We start from the raw sequence: 24,925 nt of genomic DNA, 5'->3' as shown, positions 1-24,925 counted from the left end.
TGGAACTCGACCCACAGGATGCAGAGGCAAAAGAAATCTTTTTGCATTGGCTCCGATGTTTTAAGGCCTATCTGGCTTAAGCAAGCACAGCTGAAACGACGGAGGAGCAGAAACTTAGCCTACTGCACGCAAGGGTGAGCCACCGTATATCCACTCAACTAAACTGTACCGGCTCATATATTGAAGCCCTAGCTCTACTCGATAAAATGTACGCGAGGCCTGTAAATGAGGTCTACGCGTGACACGTGTTTACTACTCGCCGCCAGCGGCCTATGGAATCACTCGAAGAATTCCTCAGAGAACTAAAAACTCTATCTCGGGACTGTAACTATCAGGCTGTAACTGCTGCAGAGCATAGGGAACTTGCTGTCCGCGATGTCTTTGTTGCAGGCCTGAGATCAAATAACGTGTGCCAGCGACTGCTCGAAAAGGGGGCCCAAAATCTTGAAGATACTGTTGAACTTGCTACAACTATGGAGGTCTCGTTTCGCAGCCTCACCTCGTTCCCCGCAAATCCCTCAGGCCTGCGCCACGTGGCCGCCCAGCCACAATGCTGCTCCAGCCTGCTACTTTTGTGGCCAGCCCCAGCACCCGCGGCAGCACTGCCCGGCCCGCAACGTGACCTGCAGCAGCTGCGAACGAAAAGGACACTATGCCAGAGTGTGTCTGGCGAAGAAAACCCCAGCCTCTAACCCTCCCATGGCTCAAAGCACTCGTTCCCCGAATTCACAGGCCCGCAGGCCCCGAAATGCTGCAGCCTGTATGCTGACTCCGCCCCCACCAGACATGTGTGACTCATGGGGGCGGCCATCTTGGCAATCCTCCTCCATGCAGCCGGCCATGTGCGACTCATGGGGGCAGCCATCTTGGCAATCTTCCTCCATGCGGCCAGCCATGTGCGACTCATGGGGGCGGCCATCTTGGGATCCATCCCCTTCAAACTCCGAAACTCACCTCGACGACTACAAACTCAGAGGGCAGTCATCACGGGGCCACTCCAGCACAGCTGATCAAGCCGCCGACTACCCACAACTCAGCGCAGTCACACTGGACCAATCGCGCCCAAACCACCTCCACAACTCGATGGCAACGGTCCAAATCAAAGTTACAGCACACCGTGCCTTTTCGACTCCGGGAGCACAGAGCTTCGTACACCCAGATCTGGTAAGGCGCTGTTCACTCCCGTTTTCCCTGCGCGGCAAACTATCTCCCTCGCTTCGGGCTCCCACTCTGTTCAGATCCAAGGGCGCACCATCGCGACTCTCACAATCCAAGGCGCTAGCTATTCTAACTTCCAACTCTACGTCCTGCCCGAACTCTGCGCCCCACTCTTATTGGGACTCGATTTTCAAGAGTCTCACCCTCAGTTTCGGCAGACCCCTACCCCAACTCACTATCTGCAGCCTAGCCACGTTGCAAATCTCCCCCCCTCCTCTCTTTGCCAACCTCACCGCGGACTGTAAACCCGTAGCCACTCGCAGCAGGCGATACAGCCTGCAGGATAGGGTGTTCATCCGATCGGAGGTCCGAAGGCTCCTCAGTGAGGGGATCATAGAGGCCAGCAACAGCCCCCGGGGAGCTCAGGTGGTGGTCGTCAAAAAATTCTGCATGGTCGTAGACTATAGTCAGACCATTAATAGGTTTACGCTCCTCGATGCGTACCCCCTCCCTAGGATTGCAGACATGGTTAACCAGATCGCCCAGTATCGGATTTTTTCCACGGTGGATCGGAGGTCTGCATACCACCAGCTCCCAATCCGCCCGGAGGACCGCCACTACACGGCGTTCGAGGCCGATGGCCGCCTCTTCCATTTCCTCCGGGTTCCCTTTGGCGTCACAAACGGGGTTTCGGTGTTCCAACGAGCAATGGACCGAATGGTGGACCAGTACGGGCTGCGGGCCACGTTCCCATACTTGGATAACGTTACCATCTGCGGCTACGACCAGCAGGACCACGACGCCAACCTCTACAGTTAAAAAAAAGGGGGAAGCAGGGTAGCATGGTGGTTAGCATAAATGCTTCACAGCTCCAGCTCCCAGGTTCGATTCCCGGCTGGGTCACTGTCTGTGTGGAGTCTGCACATCCTCCCCGTGTCTGCGTGGGTTTCCTCCGGGTGCTCCGGTTTCCTCCCACAGTCCAAAGATGTGCGGGTTAGGTGGATTGGCCATGATAAATTGCCTGTAGTGTCCTAATAAAAAAAGTAAGGTTAAGGGGGGGGGGGGGGGGGGGGGGGGGGGGTTGTTGGGTTATGGGTATAGGGTGGATACGTGGGTATCATACGTAGGGTGATCATGGCTCGGCATAACATTGAGGGCCGAAGGGCCTGTTCTGTCCTGTACTGTTCTATGTTCTACCGTTTTCTCCAGATGGCTCAGAAACTAAATCTAACATATAACAAGGAGAAATGAGTTTTCCGCACGACCAGATTAGCCATCCTCGGCTATGTCGTGGAAAACAGAGTCCTGGGCCCCGACCCAGACCGTATGTGCCCCCTCTTACAACTCCCTCTCCCTCATTGTCCCAAGGCCCTCAAACTTGGGATTTTTTTTCCTATTACGTCCAGTGGGTCCGGTCCCTCAATATGCAGACAAAGCCCGCCCACTCTTTAAGGCCACACTATTTCCCCTGTCAAAGGCGCAGTTCAACTGCATCAAGGAGGACATCGCCAAAACGGCCATGCGGGCGGTGGATGAATCCACCCCCTTTCAGGTTGAGAGCGATGCCTCAGAGGTAGCTCTTGCAGCCACATTAAATCAGGCAGGGAGACCAGTCGCATTTTTCTCCCGAACCCTCTCCGCTTCGGAACTCCGACACTTGGCAGTCGAAAAGGAAGCACAAGCCATTGTGGAGGTTATTCGTCACTGGAGATAGGAGGTCGCAGATAGGAGGTTCACCCTCATCAGACCAAAGATCGGTTGCCTTCATGTTCAACAACTCGCAAAGGGGCAAAATTAAAAACGATAAAATTCTTCGGTGGAGGATCGAATTCTCCACCTATAGTTACGATATCAAGTATCGACCGGGGAAGCTCAACGAGCCCCCAGATGCCCTGCCCCGCGGGACGTGCGCCAGCGCACAGAGCGACCGCCTAAAAGTCATCCACAATGACCTCTGCCACCCGGGGGTCACCCGGCTCGCCCACTACATTAAAGCCCGGAATCTACCTTTCTCCACTGAGGAGGTAAAAGCTGTCACCAGGGATTGCCCGATCTGTGCGGAGTGCAAACCGCACTTCTATAGACCAGACACGGCCCACCTGGTCAAGGCTTCTAGGCCCTTTGAACGCCTCGCAATCGATTTCAAAGGGCCACTCCCCTCAACTAACAGGTACTTCCTGAACGTAATAGACGAGTTCTCCCGCTTCCCCTTCGCTATCCCGTGCCCCGATATGACCTCCCACACAGTCATTAGGGCCCTGCATAGTATCTTCACCCAGTTTGGTTTCCCCAGCTATGTACACAGCGACAGGGGTTCGTCCTTCATGAGCAATGAGCTGCGTCAGTACCTGCTCGACAAGGGCATCGCCTCGAGCAGGACTACCAGCTACAACCCCAGGGGGAACAGGCAGGTGGAGAGAGAGAATGAGACGGTCTGGAAGACCGTCCTACTGACCCTCCGGTCCAGGAATCTCCCAATCTCCCATTGGCAGGAAGTCTTCCCAGACGCACCCAACGCTATTAGGTCCCTCTTATGTACCCTGACCAACCAGACCCCTCACGAGAGGCTGTTTATCTTTTCCAGGGGCACTACCACGGGGGTCTCACCCCCGGCATGGCTGAAGACACCAAGCCCCGTACTCCTCAGGAAGCACGTCAGGGCACACAAAACTGACCCCCTTGTAAAGAAGGTGCGCCTGCTCCACAGTACGCTTTCGTAGAGTTCCCTGACGGCCATCAGGACACCATATCCCTCCGGGACCTAGCACCCGCAGGATCCAGCACCCCCACTACCACTACAGCGGTACCCCTCACACTACATCCCACTCAACAGCCCCCTCCCCCCACCCCCCCGCGCCCCTAGCTCTCTACCTTTCTCCACTGAGGAGGTAAAAGCTGTCACCAGGGATTGCCCGATCTGTGCGGAGTGCAAACCGCACTTCTATAGACCAGACACGGCCCACCTGGTCAAGGCTTCTAGGCCCTTTGAACGCCTTGCGCCCCCAGTCCCCAGTCGAACCAGACGGGTACAGAGCTCGGACGGAATCACCACCGGAGTCCACCATCGTACCACAACCCACATCCAGCCACCACAAGAGGCTGCAACCCCGGTGCTCCGCAGATCATAGCGGACAACTCGACCACCGGACAGACTCAACCCGTGAACCACCACTCCCGCTGGACTTGATTTTTTTTGTAGGGGCTGAATGTAATTCACATTAATATATATTATACCATGTCACTGTAAGCTCGACATATGAGCAGTTGCGTTGCCCTACCACTAGGGGGAGTTGCACTGGGAATGTACAGGAGTTTGTACTTGGGCTCCACCGACGGCTCCTCCCCCTAGACCAGTGGTTCCCAACGTGGGGCAATTTGATTTTTAAGGGGGGCAATTGAGCAGGACTGAGGTGGTCTGGGTCCAAATTTTCGATTTTTATTTTTTTGGATTTTCCATCAGGTAAACATATGTAGTTTTTGTTTCAGATGTTATTTTGAGTAAATAATTTTTTTGGGGTAAAAAAGGTCTTTATTGTGTAGTTATTACATAATAACCGCGCCAAAATGCATAATATTTGACTAGAAAATAGACAGTAAGATAATACACATAGTTTAGGCTGGAGTATCATGTGACCTTGAGTGTGACGAATATCATCAATATATTTATTTCAGTCACAAACCCCATGCATAAAATGAGTAGTGCAAGCAAGAAGAAAGTTTGTCAGTATTCAGAGGAATATTTAAAACTTGGTTCCATACCCGCTGTCCATGATGAACGGTCACCTTTCTGCCTCCTATGCCAACAATGCTTGACCAACGAATCAATGAAACGAGGTCATCTTGAGGCGCATTTGAAGGCGAAACATAGTGCGTATGTAAATTCAGATTTGAATTACTTCAAATCTTTAAAGGATAAGTTTGAAAAAAGATCAACAATAAAGTCTCCGTTCACTGCACAAACTGTTACTGTCAGTCGTACTCTTGAGGCTAGTTATGAAATTTCTTTACTCATTGCTAAATCTGGAAAAAAATCATACTATAGGGGAGGATTTAATTAAACCATCAATATCAGCATTTCTTAAAACAGTTCTGGAAAAAGATGACAAAGATGTTAAAGCCATGCCACTCAGTAACAATACTGTTAGGAGAAGAATAGATGAAATGAGTGAAGATATTGAAACACAACTTATTGAAAAGCTGAAATCAAGAAAATTCTCAGTACAAATGGAAGAATCAACTGTGAGAGACAGTGAGGCCTTATTGCTAACCTATGTAAGATATATTGATAAAAGGTGAATTTGCTGAAGAAATGTTATTCTGCAAATCGTTAGAGACCACCACTACCGCCACTGATATATATAATAAACTAAAACACTACTTAGATGTCAATAATATACCAATGGAAAACATAACATCTTGTGCAGCTGATGGTGCTCCTGTTATGATGGGCAAGAAAAATAGCTGCTTAAAATTGATGAAAGATGAGAATCCGGAAATGCTTCTTGTGCACTGTGTTATTCATAGAGAGAACTTAGTGTCGAAAAATATTTCTCCTGTACTTAATGAGGTACTGAAATCAGTTATAAAATCTATCAATGCTATCAAAGCTAATGCCAAATGTGAGCGTCTTTTCAAGCAATTTTGTGAAGATAACAATGCAGACCATGTGAGACTTTTACTTCACACTGAGGTACAGTGGCTTTCGAAAGGGAATTGTTTGAAAAGATTCATGGAACAATTTGATGAGCTTAGTGACGTTTTAAGTGAAGAGCCTGAAATGAAGCACCTGCTAACCGTTGATGGAAAAGCGTTTGTGAGTTATTTAGCAGATATTTTTGAAAAACTGAATGTGTTGAATAAACAACTTCAAAGAACAAATAAAACTCTTGTTGATGCAAAGGCGAAGATATTTGGCGTTATTTCATTTATCGAGTTATGCCAAAAACATTAGTGCCTAATATAAAATCTCTTTGCAGCGGGCATGAAGCACAAGGGTCTCACTAACTTTATTCTAATTATCTTGAGGTGAGCTCAAATGGTATTTTGCATTTGATAGGTACCTTTACTTTATTGTACAGTAATTTAAATGATCGAAGTATTACAGAAAAAGCTTCCATTCAAATTAGTTTGTGTTGTATAACATTTCAGTTCTCTATTATATGTTTTGAAACTTTATTTGCTGTTTTCGTATGAGACAATCCACAAATATTTCAATATTCTAATATAGAAATTTTCTCTCTCTTTATTACCTGTGAATACTCTTTTATCATATTTATCATTATTATTATTTTAATACCACTTAATTTTTTTTTCTTTTTTTAAACAATTTTTTAGTAATTTCTTGCTCAGAACTTTAACTGTCTTTTGTTTATTTCATTTTTCTTTTTCATGGATGCCATGTTCTTTTGAAGCTTGTTTAAACCAAGGTATTGGCGTTTTAAGCTTCTTCAGCTGAAACGGAGTTCACTTTTTAAATGATAAGAATTATATATCACCACATGGGGGGGGGGGGGGCATCAGGATTTTAGAGGTGATTAGGTGGGGCATGGCCAAAAAAAGGTTGGGAACCACTGCCCTAGACTGACGTATAAAGAATGATGCCGAAGAGCCAGCCACCAGTTCATCTGGAGTTCGTGTTACAGGCTGGCTCTGTTGTAAGTTGATTAACACCACTGTTCACATCCTAAAGCACGTGTCTCGTGAATTGATGGTCACATCACATTGTTAACATAATAAATCATCCCAAGGTGCTTCACAGGAGCACCAGAAAGCAGAATAAGACACTGAATCATGCAAGTCAATATTGGGACAGATGACCAAAAGTTCGGTCAAAGAAGTGAGTGTGTGTCTGAAAGGGAGTGTCTGAAAGGGAGTGTCTGAAAGGGAGTGTCTGAAAGGGAGTGTCTGAAAGGGAGTGTCTGAAAGGGAGTGTCTGAAAGGGAGAAAGAGAGATCGAGAAGCAGGGAGGTTTAGGGAGTACATTCCAGAGCTTGGAGCCTTGAGAACTGAAGGCACAATGATTAATGAATGGTGCAACAATTAAAATGCGGAAGACGTTATAATTAGCTCACTGCAGTCATCTCAGAAGCTTGTGGGGTGGAGGAGAAACCAAGATAGGGAAGGAGTAATTTAGAGAATTCCTACAGTGCAGCACCCTACCTAGGTCCAGTACCTAACCCCACTTCCCTACCCTATTCTTGTAACCCCACCTAACCTGTATATCAGGCAATGTAGCATGGCCAATTCTCTTAAATTGAGCATCTTTGGACTGTGGGAGGAAACCACAGCAGAAGACCTCACATAGACAAAGGGAGAAAGTGAAAACTCCACACAGTCACCTAAGGTTGGAATTGAACCTGGGTCCCTCATGCTGTGAGGCAGCAGTGCCAAGAACATTAAATTTCAAAATGAAGGCATTTCTTGATCCAAATGCCGATGCAAATCAGGTAACTAAGCCTCATAGAACTAAGATTTTTTGATAACTTCCAAGTTTAGAAGGGTATAAATAGGAGGGTGACCAGGAACACACTGGCATAGTCCAGGTTAGTGGAAAGTGAAAATCAATTCAGGAACTAACCTATAGGGAGGGACTGAACACTTAATAGTGCTCCACCAGAGAGCTTAGTAACTTTTGGCACCATGGTTACAGGGCTAATTTATCACAGAACAAATCTCACATTGGCAGACCAATTTCACAAAAGTGACCTATTTAATTATAAATCAGGTTTTTTCATACTTCCAACACACTCCCTGGATACCAACAGGAGCCATAGACAAAGCACCTCTGCGCTCAGACAGACATATACACATGGGTAATGTCTCATTTCATAGCTATAAATATGAATACATGGGTACAATTGCATTTCAACAGAAGCCTGCTTAGAGGGGGATCTCATGGGCATATACAGAACACAGTGCAGGAGGCCATTCGGCCCATTGAATCTGCACCGACCCACTTAAGCCCTCACTTCCACACTATCCCCGTAACCCAATAACCCCTCCTAGCCTTGTTGGACTAAGGGCAATTTATCATGGCCTGCACATCTTTTTGGACTGTGGAAGGAAACCGGAGCACCCGGAGGAAACCCACGCAGACACGGGGAGAACGAGAGCACAGACAGTGACCCAGCAGGGAATCGAACCTGGGACCCTGGCGCGATGAAGCCACAATGCTCTCCATTTGTGCTGCCCATATTAGAGACTCTGACTACACCTCCCACTGCCTTGGGAAAGCGGGCAGCATCAAAGACCCCTCCCACCCAGTGTATTCACTCTTCCAACTTCTTCCATCAGACAGGAGATACAGAAGTCTGTGAACACACACGGTTGGCAACACCTGTGGGCAACACGGTAGCATGGTGGTTAGCATAAATGCTTCACAGCTCCAGGGTCCCAGGTTCGATTCCCGGCTGGGTCACTGTCTGTGCGGAGTCTGCACGTCCTCCCCGTGTGTGCGTGGGTTTCCTCTGGGTGCTCCGGTTTCCTCCCACAGTCCAAAGATGTGCGGGTTAGGTGGATTGGCTATGCTAAATTGCCCGTAGTGTCCTAAAAAGGTAAGGTTAAGGGGGGGGGGGGGGGGTTGTTGGGTTACGGGTATAGGGTGGATACGTGGGTTTGAGTAGGGTGATCATGGCTCGGCACAACATCGAGGGCCGAAGGGCCTGTTCCGTGCTGTACTGTTCTATGTTCTATGTTCACAGATTCAAAAACAGCTTCTTCCCCACTGGTACCAGACTCCTAAACGACCCTCTGATCTAATTTCTTCACATATCTTCTCTAATTAACAGTACTACTGTATGCTTCAGACAATGCCTTTGCTTATGTATTTACATTTTGTATTTATGTTTACCGTATGTTTTTCATGTACAGAATGATCCATCTGAACTGTACATAGAACAATACTTTTCACTGTACTTCTACACGTGACTACAAATCCAATAATCATGTGAACAGCAGCATGTAAATGTGGAGCACACAATATAAACTGCATTATGCCAGTCATTTAGACATTTTATGACAAATTGTTATTAGAGATTTAACACATGTTCATTACAGTAATTCCGCCTTTAAAGGGAATGCCGATTGGTTGAGGTTTTGGTTCGATTTCAATAGCTTTTGCTTATTCAATTAGGTCTATCATTACAAGGTAAATGATACAATTGAGAATAATTTCATAAGATAAATAAGAGCCTGGAGCTATTCGATTTAAAAGCTATCTTCTGTGATCATCCACATCAAATACATTGCTTAATTTCGCTTCGGTAACTGACTCAAAAACGCAATGGTATCACTAAAGTCGATCTTCGAAAAGATTTGTACAATAAAATGAATGCAAACAAACTGGGCTCAAATTAAATTACGTGACCTGTGATGCAGATAAATAACGAATATAAAATTTGACGAGATTAAAATGTTAACCAACAGATAATAAAATGTTTAAAAACCTATTCTGGCCAATTTTTAAAAAAAATCTTATTCATAAATTGTGTGTTAGTTGAAATTAACGTAATAGCATATTTTATACAATCTGAACGACGTTTGCCTAACCGCAAACTTGTTTATTGCACCAGGCGAGACTTTAACCTTAGCCCACCGTAACCATATTTCAGAACGAATTGCAACGCTGCCTTGCCGCAGTCATACATCAATCGCACTGCAGGAGAATCCCACCGTAAATCGGATTACATTGCAGCCAGAAGCTGACTACCTGACTGGGTGTCTCTTGTGGCTGACTCTTCACTGATTAGTTATAACTAGAGTGTTTCCATATCAGGATGTTTGCTGCTCAAAGAACGCCTATCTACTAAAGAGAGCAGCCGTGTAAGAGACCGACCGCACCTTTTCCCGACTGCACAGTTCTAGAGACCAGCCTGGAAATTCTGGACAGTAAATGATCACCTCGGAAATCCATAACTGCGACGAGAATAAAGGTCGCACTTGGAGGGCGGTGTCAATGTAAAACAGACACTACTCCGCAATTGCAAGAGCAGGAAATTTGACTTCCAAAGTGATTTAAACATCTGCAGCTGTTTTGTTTTAGTCAAGACTCGAACGTTTTAAGGAAAACGTAGGTGTAGAGGGCGACGGACTTGAACCGATAGCGGCGGCATTAGGGCGGGGCCAATGTCCAGGGGGCGGAGCCAGCCGCTAAAGGACCAGATGGTCCAGGGGCGGGGCCAATGGCTGGGGGCCCCCCAGCGGACCAGGGGGCGGAGCCAGTCGGTATGAGTCCAGTGGGAGGACGTGTCCAGGGGGCGGGGCCAGCCACTATGGGACCAGATGGTCCAGGGGGCGGGGCCAGTCGATATGAGTCCAGTGGGAGGACGTGTCCAGGGGGCGGGGCCAGTCGATATGGGACCAGATGGTCCAGGGGGCGGGGCCAGTCACTATGGGACCAGATGGTCCAGGGGGCGGGGCCAGTGACTCGGGGCAGAGATCCAGGGGGTGGAGCCTGTAGGTACGGGTCCAGCGGGAGGACCTGGGTCCAGGGGGCGAGGCCAGCCGCTGTAGGATCAGATGGTCCAGGGGGCGAGGTCAGAGATTAGATTGGGGGGGGGGATTAGTATCCAGGGGGCGTGGTCAGTATTCGGAGGGTGGAGGTTCCAGTGGGGGTGGACCTGCGTCCAGGGGGGCGTGGTCAGTATCCAGGGTGTGGTCGGTATCTTGGGGGCGTAAGCGGCATCCAGAGGGCGTGGTCAGTATGTCCAGGTCCAGTTTCAGAGGATCAGTTTCTTGAGCACAGTAAGAAGTCTTACAACACCAGGTTAAAGTCCAACAGGTTTGTTTCAAACACGAGCTTTCGGAGCACAGCTGGAGCAGTGCTCCTAAAGCTCGTGTTTGAAACAAACCTGTTGGACTTTAACCTGGTGTTGTAAGACTTCTTGCTGTGCTCACCCCAGTCCAACGCCGGCATCTCCACATGACAGTTTCTTGAGGGCGAGAATCAGAATAAAATATAAATGTTCCACAGTCCCAGAAGCTGCTCTCCCGGTTGAGAGAAAGAGCTGACTCATGGTGATTTAACCTGAGCGTCACGCTATCTCTGGTGAAAGCAAGGTGAAGAATAGAACTTACAGTGCAAGCGGAGGCCATTTGGCCGATCGAGTCTGAACTGGCCCTTGGAAAGAGCCCCCTGCATTACCCCACACCTCCACCCTATCCCTGCAACCCAGTAACCCCACCGTACCTATTGGACACCAAGGAGCAATTTAGCCTGGCCAATCCACCTATCCTGCACATCTTTGGACTATTGGAGGAATCAGAGGTCCCGGAAGAAAACCAAACCCAAATCCAAAATCTATATGGCAATGCAGAAATTTGCCCAGGTGTGTCCTGTACAGAAGAAACAGGACAAATCCAACCCAGCCAATTACCGCCCTATCAGTCTACTCTCCCATCATCAGCAAAGTGAAGGAAGGAGTCATCAACGGCGCTGTCAAGCGGCAGTTACTCAGCAATAACCTGCTCACAGATGCTCAGTTTGGGTTCCACCAGTGACTCAGCTCCTGACCTCATTACAGCCTTAGTTCAAACATGGACAAAAGAGCTGAACACTAGAGATGAAGTAAGAGTGACTTGACATCAAGGCAGCATTTGACCAACTGTGGCATCTAGGAGCCCTAGCTAAACTGGAGTCAAGGGAATCAGGGGGAAATTCTCCATTGATTGGAGTCATTCCTGGTGGAAAGAAGGATGGTTGTGGTCAATCATCTCCGCTCCAGGACATTATTGCACAAGTTGCTCAGAGTAGTGCCCCATGTCCAACCATCTTCAGCTGCTTCAATAATCATGAATGATCTCCCTTCCATCACAAGGTCAGAAGTGGGGTTGTTTGCAGATTATTGCACAATGTTCAGCACCATTTAGGATAATGAAGCAGTCCATGTCCAAATGCAGCAAGACTTGGACAATATCCAGGATTAGGCTGACAAGTGGCAAGTTGCATTCACACCGCACAAACATCAAACAATAATCCATCACCTACAAGGGAGGATCTAACCACTGCTCCATGACATTCAATGGCATCACCATTGCTGAATCCTCCACAATCAACATCCTGGGGGTTACTATTGATCAGAAACTGAACTGGACTAGCCATATTAATACTATGGGTCAAAGGAGAGGAATCCTACAGCGAGTATTAACTAACCCCCTGACACCCCCCAAAGCCTGTCCACCATCTACAAGGTGCAAGTCAGGGATGGAATGGAATACTCTCCACTTGCCTGGATGATGCACTCATGCATGAGTGCATCATCCAGGCAAGTGGAGAGTATTCCATTCCATCCCCGACTTGCACCTTGTAGATGGTGGACAGGCTTTGGGGGGTGTCAGGGGGTTAGTTAATGAGGTGTTGAGCTTGTTGAGTGTTGTGGGAGCTGCACACTCCCACAACACTCAACAAGCTCAACACCATCAAGGCCAAAGCAGCCCACTTGATTGATTACTACCCCTTCCACAAACATTCAACCCTCCACTAGTGATGAACAATGGCAGCCAGTACATACCATATACAAGATGCAGTAATTTACCAACGTTCCTTAGAAAGCACCTTCCAAACCCAAGCCACTACCATCTAGAAGGACAAGAGCAACAGATACCCGAGAACCCCACCACCTGGATGTTCCCCTCCAAGTCACTCATTACCCTGACTTGGGTGTATGTCCCCATTACTGAGGCAATATCCTGGAACTCCCTCCCCAATAGCAGAATGGGTGTACCTACATCACGGACTGCAGTGGTTCAAGCAGGCAACTCGCCACCACTTCTGCATGGCAACTAGGTATGGGCAATAAAGCGACAATCACATTCTATAAATGAATCTAAAACAAATGCCAGCATCGGCAATATTTTGCTTTTAACAGTAAATAATTCTCTATTTCTCAGTGGATATTTAATCTTTTTCATACCGCCGCCGATCAGCCATTGTTAGCTTTGACAATTAGGTTCATTACCAATCGACCTCCCCATCGAAATATGAAAACCGTGTCCCGCCATATTGTCGACCCAGGATTGGCCCTCACTCGGCTATTCTCGCCGTCTGTCGGGCGGGTTTTATCCGCCCACAGCGGGTTATCGCCTCCCGACGTTCGGCCACTTCCGCTCCCAGTCGGGTATTTCCGTCCACACGGGGCTTTTCCCACCTCCCGTCGGGCATCTCCGCCCGCAGCGGGTTCGTTCCTCCCGACACTCGGCCATTTCCGCCGCCAGTCGGGCATTCCAGGTTGTTTACGCCGTCTCTCGGAATCACTTCATGCTGCAGCGCTTGGAAAGGCTGTCTATTGCCATGCTCGCAAGCTGTGTTACATAACTGGAGTTGGTCGGACTGTCACTGTCGTTAGGCCTTTGTGTGACAGTTATAAACTCCAAAGTCCATCACCCCGCCAGTGTTGGGGAGAAGGAGGTGACATTTGGCACGAAATGCACTTACTTGACTTCTTAGCAGGGTGGGTTGCAGGTAAGAAATAGCAGTGTTTCAGAGTTAGAGGCCCCTTTTAATCTACACATGGAGTTATTATTCAAAGACTAGTTTGTTGTCAAGATGAGAAAGTTTTAAATTGATATACAAGCGGAAAGTATTCACCAGTTTTGATTCGTTCTTGTCATTATTTCAACTTTTCTTATGGATTCGCGTAAATATGTTAAACTTAAAATAGTTTTTTTTGTTAATGAAGAGCCTATTGATTTTGAAATCTGAATGGAACAAACGTTTTGGAATTATTTGCGATTGGATTGATTTAGATACCGTTGACATTTGAAGGTCACAGTGAGGGCTGTGGATATGATTTATATCTGTACTGTAGTTTGTAAATGTCAAGATTCAGGGACAGTTTCCCTAAATGGCATTGATTCTTAGCTTTCTACAAACCACCTTTGTTATTGGCGCCCTCCTTCCAGGGAGAGGCGTTTAGATGCTGTTGTATAAAATGGATTTCACAAACTTCTGCTGGATAGGTTATTTACTATTAAGAGTTGTGGAAATTCAGGATAAATCTTAAGTATTGTCAAGAAATGGCGTACTCAGAGAGGTCATGTCAGATAGGGCAGCACCGTGGCACAGTGGGTTAGCACTGCTGCCTCACAGAGCCGAGATTCCGGGTTCGATCCTGGCTCTGGGTCACTGTCCGTGTGGAGTTTGCACATTCTCCCTGAGTTTGCGTGGGTTTCCTCCGGGTGCTCTGGTTTTCTCCCACAGTCCAAAGATGTGCAGGTTAGGTGGATTGGCCATGATAAATTGCCCTTAGTGTCCAAAATTGCCCTTAGTGTTGTGTTAGGTGGGGTTACTGGGTTATGGGGATAGGGTGGAGGTGTTGACCTTGGGTAGGGTGCTCTTTCCAAGAGCCAGTGCAGACTCGATGGGCCTCCTTCTGCACTGTAAATTCTATGATAACCCAAAAGATGTGCAGGGTAGGTGGATTGGCCACGCTAAATTGTCCCTTAATTGGAAAAAATGAATTGGGTACTCTAAATTTATTTTTAAAATGTCAGAGTGCAATCACCACCGACACTAATTAAGTATAGACTTACATGATAACATAAGAATTAAGAGCAGGAAACATAGAATCATAGAATTTACATACAGAAGGACACCATTCGGTCCATTGAGTCTGCACCGGTTCTTGGAAAGAGCACCCTACTTAACCCCACACCTCCACCCTATCCCTATAACCCTGCAACCCCATCTAACCCAAGGGCAATTTGGCATGGCCAATCCACCTAACCTGCACAACTTTGGACTGTGGGAGGAAACTGGAGCACCCGGAGGAAACCCACGCACACGGGGAGAATGTGCAGATTCCGCACAGAGAGTGATCCAAGTGGGAAACATAGGTGTATGCCATTCGGCCCTTCGAGCCTGCTCTACTATTCATTATGATCATGGCTGATCCGCTATCTCAATACCATACTCCTATGCTTTTCCCATACCCGTGATGTGGAGATGCCGGTGCTGGAGTGGGGCAGGCACAGTAAGAAGTCTCACAATGCCAGGTTAAAGTCTAACAGGTTTATTTGAATTCACAAGCTTTCGGAGCGCTGCTCATTCATCAGGTGAAATGGAGGCAGATACACAATTGCAAGATAATGATTTCAATATGAAGAATAGTTGGAATGCAAATCTTTAGGGATTGGTTTAGCACACTGGGCTAAATATCTGGCTTTTAAAGCAGAGCAAGGTAAGCCAGCAGCACGGTTCAATTCCTGTACCAGCCTCCCTGAACGGGTGCCGGAATGTGGTGACGGGGCTTTTCACAGTAACTTCATTTGAAGCCTACTTGTGACAATAAGCGATTTTCATTTTCATTCATTTCATTTACAGGAAAATAAGTCTTTACAGGTACAAAGTGTGAGTGGAGTGAGGGATAATCACAGATAATTGAGCTGTGAATTGTCTCAAGTCAGAACAGTTAGTAGGGTTCTGCAAACCCGGGCAATATGGTGGGGGTTGCATGTAATGTGACATGAACCTGAAATCCCGGTTGAGGCTGTCCTCGTGCGTGCTGAACCTGGCTACTAGTTTCTGCTCGGCGATACCTGTTCTCCATACCCGTTGACACCTTTAGAGTCCAGAAATCTATCCATTTCCTTCTTAAGTATATTCAGTGATTTTTCCTCCACAGCCTTCTGCGATAGAGAATTCCACATATTCATCATCCTCTGAGTGATGACATTTCTCCTCAACTCAGTCCTAAATGGCCTGTATCCGGAGACTTTGACCCCTTGGTCTCAACACCCCAGCCAGAGGAAACATTCCTGCTTCCAGTCTGTCCAAACCTGTCAGAATTTTATACGTTTCAATGAGATTCCCTTTCATTGTGCTAAATTCCAGTGAATACAGGTCAAGTCGATCCAATTTCTTCTAATCGGACAATCCTGCCACCCTAGGAATCAATCTGGTGAAACTTTGCTACATTCCCTTTATGGCAAGTAGATAAGGGGATCAAAACTGCACACAATACTCCGAAGTGTGGTCTCACCAAAGCCCCGTACATCTGCTGTAAAGATATCTTTGCTCCGGTACTCCATCCTCTTGTAATGAAGGCCAACATACCATTTGCCTTCCTAACTGCCTGCTGTACCTACATGCTTGCTTACAATGACTGGTGTACTTGGACACCCAGGTCCCTTTGTATGTCAACATTTCCCAATTCATCACTGTCATTCTGTTTCTTCATTCAAAGTGGATAACTTCCCATTTATCCATGTTATACTGCGTTTGACATGTATTTGTCTACTCACTCAACTTGTCTAAATCACCTTGAAGCCTCTTAATCTCCTCCTCACTACCTATTCTCACCAAGCATTGTGTCATCAGCAAACCTGGAAATATTACTTTTGGTTTCCTCATCCAAATTATTGTGAATAGCTGGGGCCCAAGCATTGATCGCTGTGGGAACCCAGAAGTCTCTGCCTTCCACTTTGAAAAATACCCATTTATTTCAATACTCTGTTTCCTGTCTGCTAACCAATTTTCAATCCATGCCACCTTCATGGGGGTATGTCACCTCCAATCCTATGCGCTTTAACTTTGCACACTAACCTTTTATGTGGGACTTTATCAAAAGGAGTCAACAACATGAGCCCTTTAACCCCCTCTGCATTCAATATGAACATCGCTGATCTTCTTTCTCCCTTCATTGCACTTTCCTGTCCACTTCCCATATCCTTTGAGTCCCTGGGAGATGGAAAATCTGTCTTAATATTAAATTATGGAGTATCTACAACTCTCAGAGATGGACAATTCCAAAGATTCACGGCCATTTGAGAGAGGAAGTTTCTCCTCAATCAGTCCTCTAAATAATATCCCCTTTATCCTGTGACTCTAACCAATGTTGTACATTCCCCAGTTAGGAGAAACAACCTCTCACTGTCTACTCTGTCAAGCCGCTTCAGAATCTTGCTCAATAATCCTGGAAGGTGTAAAGATAAACCCAGAAACTTCGGGGCTGGGGAAACTTCTAGACCCAGTAATTTGGACAAAGCAGGTTAATTAAGTTGAGGGAAAATCATAGTCAACCAATTTGCTGGGGGGTTTTGAAGAGGCTTTGGAAGTTGATGAGGATAATGCTGTTGATATGGTGCACATGGATTTCCAAAAGGCATTTGATATGGTGCTGCATTACAGATATGTGAGCAAAGTTGGAGCCCATGGAATGAAAGATAAATGGATATGACAATGGCTGACTGATAGGAAACAAAGAGTAGTGCTTAATGGATGGTCTGAGACTCGGGGAGGTTTGTAGTAAAGTTCCCCAGCGGTCAGCGTTGGGACCCTTGCTCATCCTGATATCTCAATGGCATAGACATTGGTGTACAGGGCAAAATTTGCAAATTATACAAAACTAATTTGTGGGGAGGATCATGTAGAACTTCAAAAGGGCATTGATTAGTTGCGGTTCAAGTTTAATTTGGAGAACTGAAGACCGTGGAGAGACAATATAAAATAAATGGAACAATTCTAAAGTGATGCAGGAGCAGAGGAACCTAGGGGCATATAAAGAACAAACAAAGAAAATACAGCACAGGAACATGCCCTTTGGCCCTCCAAGCCTGTGCATAAGTTATTGAAGGTGACAAGTTAAGTACGGACGGCTCAGCAGCACAGTGGTTAGCACTGTTGCTTCACAGCGCCAGGTCCCAGGTTTGATTCCCGGCTTGGGTCACTGTGTCTGCAGAGTCTGCACGTTCTCCCTGTGTCTGCGTGGGTTTCCACCGGGTGTTCTGGTTTCCTCAAGTCCCAAAAGACATGCTGTTGGGTAATTTGGACATTCTGAATTCTCCTGTCTATCCGAACAGGTGCCGGAATGTGGCGACTTCACAACTTTTCACAGTAACTTCATTGCAGTGTTAATGTAAGCCTACTTGTGACAATAAAGATTATTATTAAGTTGAGAGAGTGGTTAAATAAAGCATACAACATCTTAAGCTTAATCAATAGGCATATCGAGTGCAAGAGCAAAGAGGTTATGTTAAACTTGTTTGAAACACTGGTTCAGCCTCAGCTGGAGTATTACATCCGGTCTGGGAGATACACTTAGGAGAGAGTGCAGAAAAGATTAACCAGAATGGTTCCAGGGATGAAGAAACTTGGTTGCAAAGAGAAGTTGGGACCTGAAGAACAGAAAACTTAGAAGAGGTTTTGTAGAGGTATTAAAAATCATAAGCGGTCTGGACAGGGTAGAAAAGGAAAAACTGAAAGGATTGAGAACGGGAGGACACAGATTGAAAGTAATTAGCAAAACAAGCAATGGCGACATGAGGAAAAACTTTTTCATGCAGCAAGTGGTTGGGATCTGGAATGTACTTACTACCAGAGTATGGTAGAGAGTTATGGGGAGAAGGCGGGAGAATGGTATGAAGTGAATTGTTTATTCAGAAAGCCAGTGCTGACACAATGGGCTGAATGGTCTTCTGTGCTGTAATCATTTTGTGATTCTGTAAGTCCCTGCTTGAAGTTGCCCTGCTTTAAGTCATTTCATTTTAAAATCATGTAGTTTTTAGGGCTGCAGTTCCCCGTTTATGTCTTCAGCTACAATTTTATGTCGCTTTGTGTTGATGTCGTACATCTTTGCTCTGTGCTGTTTGACATCATTTCGTGTTGCCATTTCATGTTGATTTGACTTTGGGGCCCAGAGTTGATTGCTGCCATTCTGAATAGAATGTGAGGAAAGGTGTTCGATTGCACAGGAAGGATTCACAATTTTTTTTAACAAAGAATATCCAAATGAACAAGTCTTTTTTAAGCAAAGACATGTTGAATTTGGGTTGCTCATTTCTGTCAAGAAAAGGCCCATTTCACCTCTGCAAGGTAATTTTAATTTTGGAGTCCCGGGTGTGTCTGCTGTTGTCATAGATCATAGAATATACCGTACAGAAGGAGGCCATTCGGCCTGTCGAGTTTGCACAGCCCATGGAAAGATCATTCTACCTAAGCCTATACCTCCACCCTATCCCAGTAACTCCATCTCACCTTTTTGGACACTGAGGGAAATTTATCATGGCCAATCCACCTAACTGTGGGAGGAAACCGGAGCACCCAGAGGAAACCCACTGGGTGAACCTGCAGACGGTGACCCAAGCCGGGAATCGAACCTGGGACCCTGGAGCTGTGAAGCAACTGTGCTAACCACAGTGCTACCGTGCTGTTTAACACCAGATGAGACAGAATGGGCTTTTCGTGAGAATCTTGAGAGAGAGAGAGAACTGAACTTAGGGTTGCCAACCCTGCTGGGATGGTCAGGAATTTACTGGAATCGGCATCAATCTCCCAGTGGTCAAATAAAGCCTTCCTGGGATTTTTTTTTTTGAAAACGTTTTTATTAAACTTTTGACATTTGTACAAACATAAACAAAACCACAGTAAAACATATATCAATGCGAAAAAAGACAAACTTGTATCAACAACTATAACAACCCACTAAAAGAAATCCTAGAACAGCCCTCCTAGCCACCTGCCCCCCCTCGCCCCCCATTGACAGCTGACAGCTACTAGATCCTTAAAGTGTAAATGAACGGCCACCATCTACGATAGAAACCGTTGATCGACCCCCTCACAGTGAACCTGACCTACTCTACGTACAAAAACTCCATCAAATCACCTAGCCATGATGCGGCACTGGGCTCCTCCAACTCAGCAGAATCCGCCCCCAAGCCAACAACGAGGCGAAAACGAAAGCAGCAGCCTCCACCCCGTCCTCTATTCCGGCTGGTCCGCAAATATCACTACTAATGGACAGAACTCCAGCTCCACGTTCAGAATTGGGTGTTGAAAAAAGACCCCCAAAAAACCATCAACTTGGGGAAGGACCAGAACATGTGCATATGGTTCACAGGTCTTCTTGAGCACGCTCACACCTATCCTCGCCCGCCTCACAAAAATCAACACAATTGAGCCTTGGTGAGGTGTGCCCTGAACACCACCTTAAGCTTTCAAACTTACACAGAATAACGTAAGAGTTCACTCTTCGGAGGGACTCGCTCTACATTTCTTCCTCCAAAATGGGTTCCAGCTCTTCCTCCCACCGCCACTCTTCACCTCCTCAACCAAAACCTGCTCTTCCACCCCATGATCTGTCCATATGTCCTGAGGTGCTGCCCTCCTCCGACTCCTGCTGCCCCCCTCCGACCCCACTTTCCAGCAAAGTGGATGTCGGTGTCTCTGTGAATGTCAAAAAAGCCCGCAGAACCCAATCACGCACCTGAACATGTCCACCTCCCCCTCCCCAAAGTCTTGCTTTCTCCTTCAGCTCCACCCTCCTAATATAAGTTCTGTACCCTCTTCAACCCCTTACTTTCCACCCCCCAAATGTGGCATTCATTTTCGCCGGTTCCTGCAGATATGGGCCTACCTTAATACTCCCTGCAGTTTAAAAACATGTTGGTAGAGTTGCTGCCGTATCTTTAACGTGGAGCTGACCACTGGATTCGAAGAATATTTCGCTGGTGCAAATGACAGAGATGCTGTCACCAGTGCCTCTAAGCACGACTCTGACTCCATCCGCACCCAAGTGAGTTCCTAGTCCCCAAACCAATCCAGCACCTTCTCCGAATTGGCCCTCCAATAATAAAACCTAACTTCTGGCAGCACCAACTCCCCACCTGCTTCTCCCTCTGCAACACATCCTCCACAAAGCTCTCCCCGCCCCATATGAACCCTGTTATGAGCCCCTCCAACCCCTGCAAAAACATTTAGGCAGAAAGATTGGGAGGTTTTAAAACAAAAAAACGAATCTTTACAAGATATTCATCTTATTAGCCTGAACCTGGCCCGCCAGCAACAATGGAAGGCCGACCCACCGCTGTACCTACACCCTAACCCTATGCGCCAGGTTAGCGAAATTCAATTTGCAGAGTTGTGCCCAATCCCATGCCACCTGGAACCTCAATTTAGCACAGTGGGCTAAATAGCTGGCTTGTAATGCAGGTTCAATTCCCGTACCGGCCTCCCCGAACAGGCGCCAGAATGGGGCGACTAGGGGCTTTTCACAGTAACTTCATTGAAGCCTACTTGTGACAATAAGTGATTATTATATTATTATTGTAGATAGCGGAAACACGTCCCAGTAAGATGAAACAGCAGCCTTCCCAACCCAGTTCCTCTCCTCGGAGGCCCTACCACAAAATACTCACTCTTTCCAACGTTTAGTTTCTACCCCGAAAAGGAGTCAAACCTCTTTAATATTCCCCCATCACTGTCTCCAGGTTCCTTATATACAGCAAAAGATATTCAGCACAAAACAACATCCTGTGCTCCGCCACAATTCCTCTCCACTTGTCCGAAGCCCTCGAGGCAATTGCCAATGGCTCGATCGCCAACGCAAACAACAATGGAGACATAGGACAACCCTGTCTCGTCCCCGTAATCAGCCTAAAGGATCCCAAAGCCATGGTGTTAGTTCACACATTAGCAGATGGTGCCTCATCTGGCAGCTGTACTCAAGAAACAAACCAAGGACCGACCCAGACTTCTCCAAAAACGAAAACAGATAGCTCCATTTAATCCATTCAGAAGTATTTTCTGCGACCATAGATGTGGTTCCGGCCCCACCGCCGGTTTGAGAACCAGGATACGTAACCGCCTCACACTGGACGCCAGCTTCCCACCCTTACAAAGCCTGATCTTACCCCACAACCTTTGGGAGACAATACTCCAACCTTAACGCCAAATAGTTTGCGTCTACGTTGAACAGAGAGATCGGCTGGTACGATCCGGACTCTATGCGGTCCTTAGCCTTCTTCAGAAGAAGGGAACTGGACGCCTGCATCAATGTCTTCAGGAGGGAACACCATGCCAATTAATCATTAAACGTCCCCAGCACCAATGGGGGCCATCTGATCTGCGAACTTCTGATAGAATTCTACTGGGAACCCATCTAGCCTCTGTGTCTTCCCTGTCTGAATCTTCCCAAGGCCGTGTGAACCTCCTCCAACCCCAAAGGCGCTTCCAGCTTCCCCCACAGTTCTTCCTCCACCCTGGGGAACTCCATACTCTCTGGGAACTCTGCCATCCCCTGCTCATCCTCTGGTGGCTACATCTTATAAACCCAGAACACCTTCTCTGGGGTGGACACCAACCCACGCCCGGGTCCCGCACCTGCAACATCTCTCTAGCAGCTTATTACTGCCTTAACAGATGAACAAAAAGACGCTACCCTTCTCCCCATACTCATACGCTACCCCTCTACCCGCCGCAGCTGGTGCACCACCCGGTCTGTGGACAGCAGGTCAAACTGCATTTACATCTTCCTATGTTCCCAAAGCTCTGGAGTGGGGTCACTTGCATACTCCCTAGCCACTTCCAGGATCTCTTCCACCGGCCCCTGACACTCCTGCCTAGCCTCCCTAGCCATGTGCACCTTATACAAGACGATCTACCCCCTGATCACTGCCTTTAATGCCTCCCACACGTAGAGGGGAAATCATCCCTTTCTCATTCCTTTCAACGCTTCTTTATGACCCAAGAAACCTATACACAAAACCCGAGATCCGCCAGTAGCCCTATATCCAACCTCCAACTCGTACGCTCTGCCTGACCCGCCTCCAACTTCAAGTTCACCCAATGTGGCGCTTGTCTGAAATAACCAATGGCGAACACTTCACATTTTTTACCCTGGACAGCAGGGAAAACACAGCAAAGAAGTCAATTCTCAAGTATTTCTTGTTCACCAGTGATAAAAAAGGAGAACCCCCCCCCCCCCCAAAGTGGGCACCAGCTGATCCCTAAAGTTATACCAAGAAAACCCCCTGGTCACTGTTAGTTCCACCCCCCCCCCCCCCCTTCTACCCCCCCCCCCCCCCCCCCCCCCCCAAAACCAGGCTCACAGACTGTCTGGTGCCACATCCCTGCCCCCATCCCCCCACCAGACAAACAAATAGTTAGGCCCATTCTACCCCACCCAACCAGGTCAACAGGCTGCAGCCCCTCCCCCTCCCCACTCCGTTAACTAGCCACCTACTACTCCTTGCCAGCAAAGTGGCCCCCACCAGGGACCCTCTCAAATAGCTCCTCAATGACCACCCAGCCAACAGGATCTATTTGTTCAATGGGATTTCCTGTTGACTGCACCCCTGTCGCAGGGAATCCCATGCATCGCGTTGGACCGGAATTTCCCGTGGGCATGAACAGACAGTAAATCCCGCCCAAAGAATTGATACAATTTAACAATAAAGAACACAATATTTACCCCTGATCACAGTACTTGTGTGCATCATATAGATATAGAATTTACAGTGCAGAAGGAGGCCATTCGGCCCATCGAGTCTACACCGGCTCTTGGAAAGAGCACCCTACCCAAGATCAACACCTCCACCCTATCCCCATAACCCCACCCAACACGAAGGGCAATTTTGGACACTAAGGGCAATTTATCATGGCCAATCCACCTAACCTGCACATCTTTGGACTGTGGTAGGAAACCGGAGCACCCGGAGGAAACGCACGCACACACGGGGAGGATGTGCAGACTCCGCACAGACAGTGACCCAAGCCGTAATCAAACCTGGGACCCTGGAGCTGTGAAGCATTTGTGCTATCCACAATGCTACCGTGCTGCCCACACCAGCTCAGTAACCCACACGCCCTGTGTACAGTACTTGTGTGCATCATTAACCCACAAGCCCTGTGTACAGTACTTGTGTGCATCATTAACCCACAAGCCCTGTGTACAGTACTTGTGTGCATCATTTACCCACAAGCCCTGTGTACAGTACTTGAGTGCATCATTAACCCACACGCCCTGTGTACAGTACTTGTGTGCATCATTAACCCACAAGCCCTGTGTACAGTACTTGTGTGCATCATTTACCCGCAAGCCCTGTGTACAGTACTTGAGTGCATCATTAACCCACACGCCCTGTGTACAGTACTTGTGTGCATCATTTACCCGCAAGCCCTGTGTACAGTACTTGAGTGCATCATTAACCCACACGCCCTGTGTACAGTACTTGTGTGCATCATTAACCCACACGCCCTGTTATGTATTAGGCTCCCATGTGTTGGAAATAGTTGTTCTGATGTTGTCCAGTATTGTGACATATTCTAAAATAACCTCAGCATATATTTTTTAAAAATTTAGAGTACCCAATTCATTTTTTCCAATTAAGGGGCAATTTAGCGTGGCCAATCCACCTAGCTTGCATATTTTTGGGTTGTGGGGGCGAAACCTACGCAAACACGGGGAGGATGTGCAAACTCCGCACGGACAGTGACCCAGAGCCAGGATCGAACCTGGGACCTCGGCGCCGTGAGGCAGCAGGGCTAACCCACTGTGCCACCGTGCTGCCCTATAACCTCAGCATATTAACCGTACTAGTAAAGTAGCTGATTTATCTGCAGGCTTGATAGCTCTTGTGTTAAGTTCCCTATTTTTTCTTGACTGATAAGAGGGATGTTGAACCCCACCTATTGAGGGAAGGTTGAGGTGGGTACAAGGCATATCTGTATTTTGTTTCTTGCAATTGCAGCATTTGAAAACCATGATGAATAGTTATCTGTAAAAGAAAAGCCCCAAAACATTTGAATTACGATCCATCGTCATAATTGTGACCTCTCGGGATGTTCATCCGTTCTTTCCATGTACCCTTAACCTAATTTGGATTGCAGGAACTTTATAGGAAGCGGGGAGACAACCCTGGTAGATGCAGTTCAGCTATCATAGTTCAAAATACATGGGGGGGGGGGGGGGGGGGGGGCAAGGGCAAGGGGACTCTCCTGTACCGAGAATGTGCAGCAGAGAGAAGGCCCGAAATATTTCAATTTTTTAACCAACAT

The 24,925-nt window shown here is 47.3% G+C and overlaps 2 protein-coding genes across 8 annotated transcripts in view; one reads left to right on the top strand and one right to left on the bottom strand.

Annotated features, from left to right (window-relative positions):
- Positions 1-13,233, bottom strand: part of LOC119953087 (mitochondrial basic amino acids transporter) — a 121,955-nt gene extending 108,722 nt beyond the window's left edge. Inside the window, exon 1 of the mRNA XM_038776931.1 lies at positions 13,113-13,233. The gene's annotated coding sequence lies outside the window, so the exon portion shown is untranslated. The remainder of the gene's footprint in view (positions 1-13,112) is intronic.
- Positions 13,234-13,252: 19 nt separating this feature from the next.
- Positions 13,253-24,925, top strand: part of slc25a47b (solute carrier family 25 member 47b) — a 47,916-nt gene continuing 36,243 nt past the window's right edge. The window contains exon 1 of one of the 7 annotated variants that reach the window (XM_038776979.1): positions 13,253-13,615. In XM_038776979.1, coding sequence (XP_038632907.1) covers positions 13,579-13,615 — 37 coding nt within the window. In that variant the 5' untranslated portion in view covers positions 13,253-13,578. The remainder of the gene's footprint in view (positions 13,616-24,925) is intronic. The other 6 variants (XM_038776996.1, XM_038776953.1, XM_038776943.1 and 3 more) reach the window with 6 other exon arrangements.

This window comes from Scyliorhinus canicula, chromosome 2 (genome assembly GCF_902713615.1).
Source record: "Scyliorhinus canicula chromosome 2, sScyCan1.1, whole genome shotgun sequence".
Classification (NCBI taxonomy): Eukaryota; Metazoa; Chordata; class Chondrichthyes; order Carcharhiniformes; family Scyliorhinidae; genus Scyliorhinus; species Scyliorhinus canicula.
This window is presented reverse-complemented; position numbering and strand designations above follow the sequence as displayed.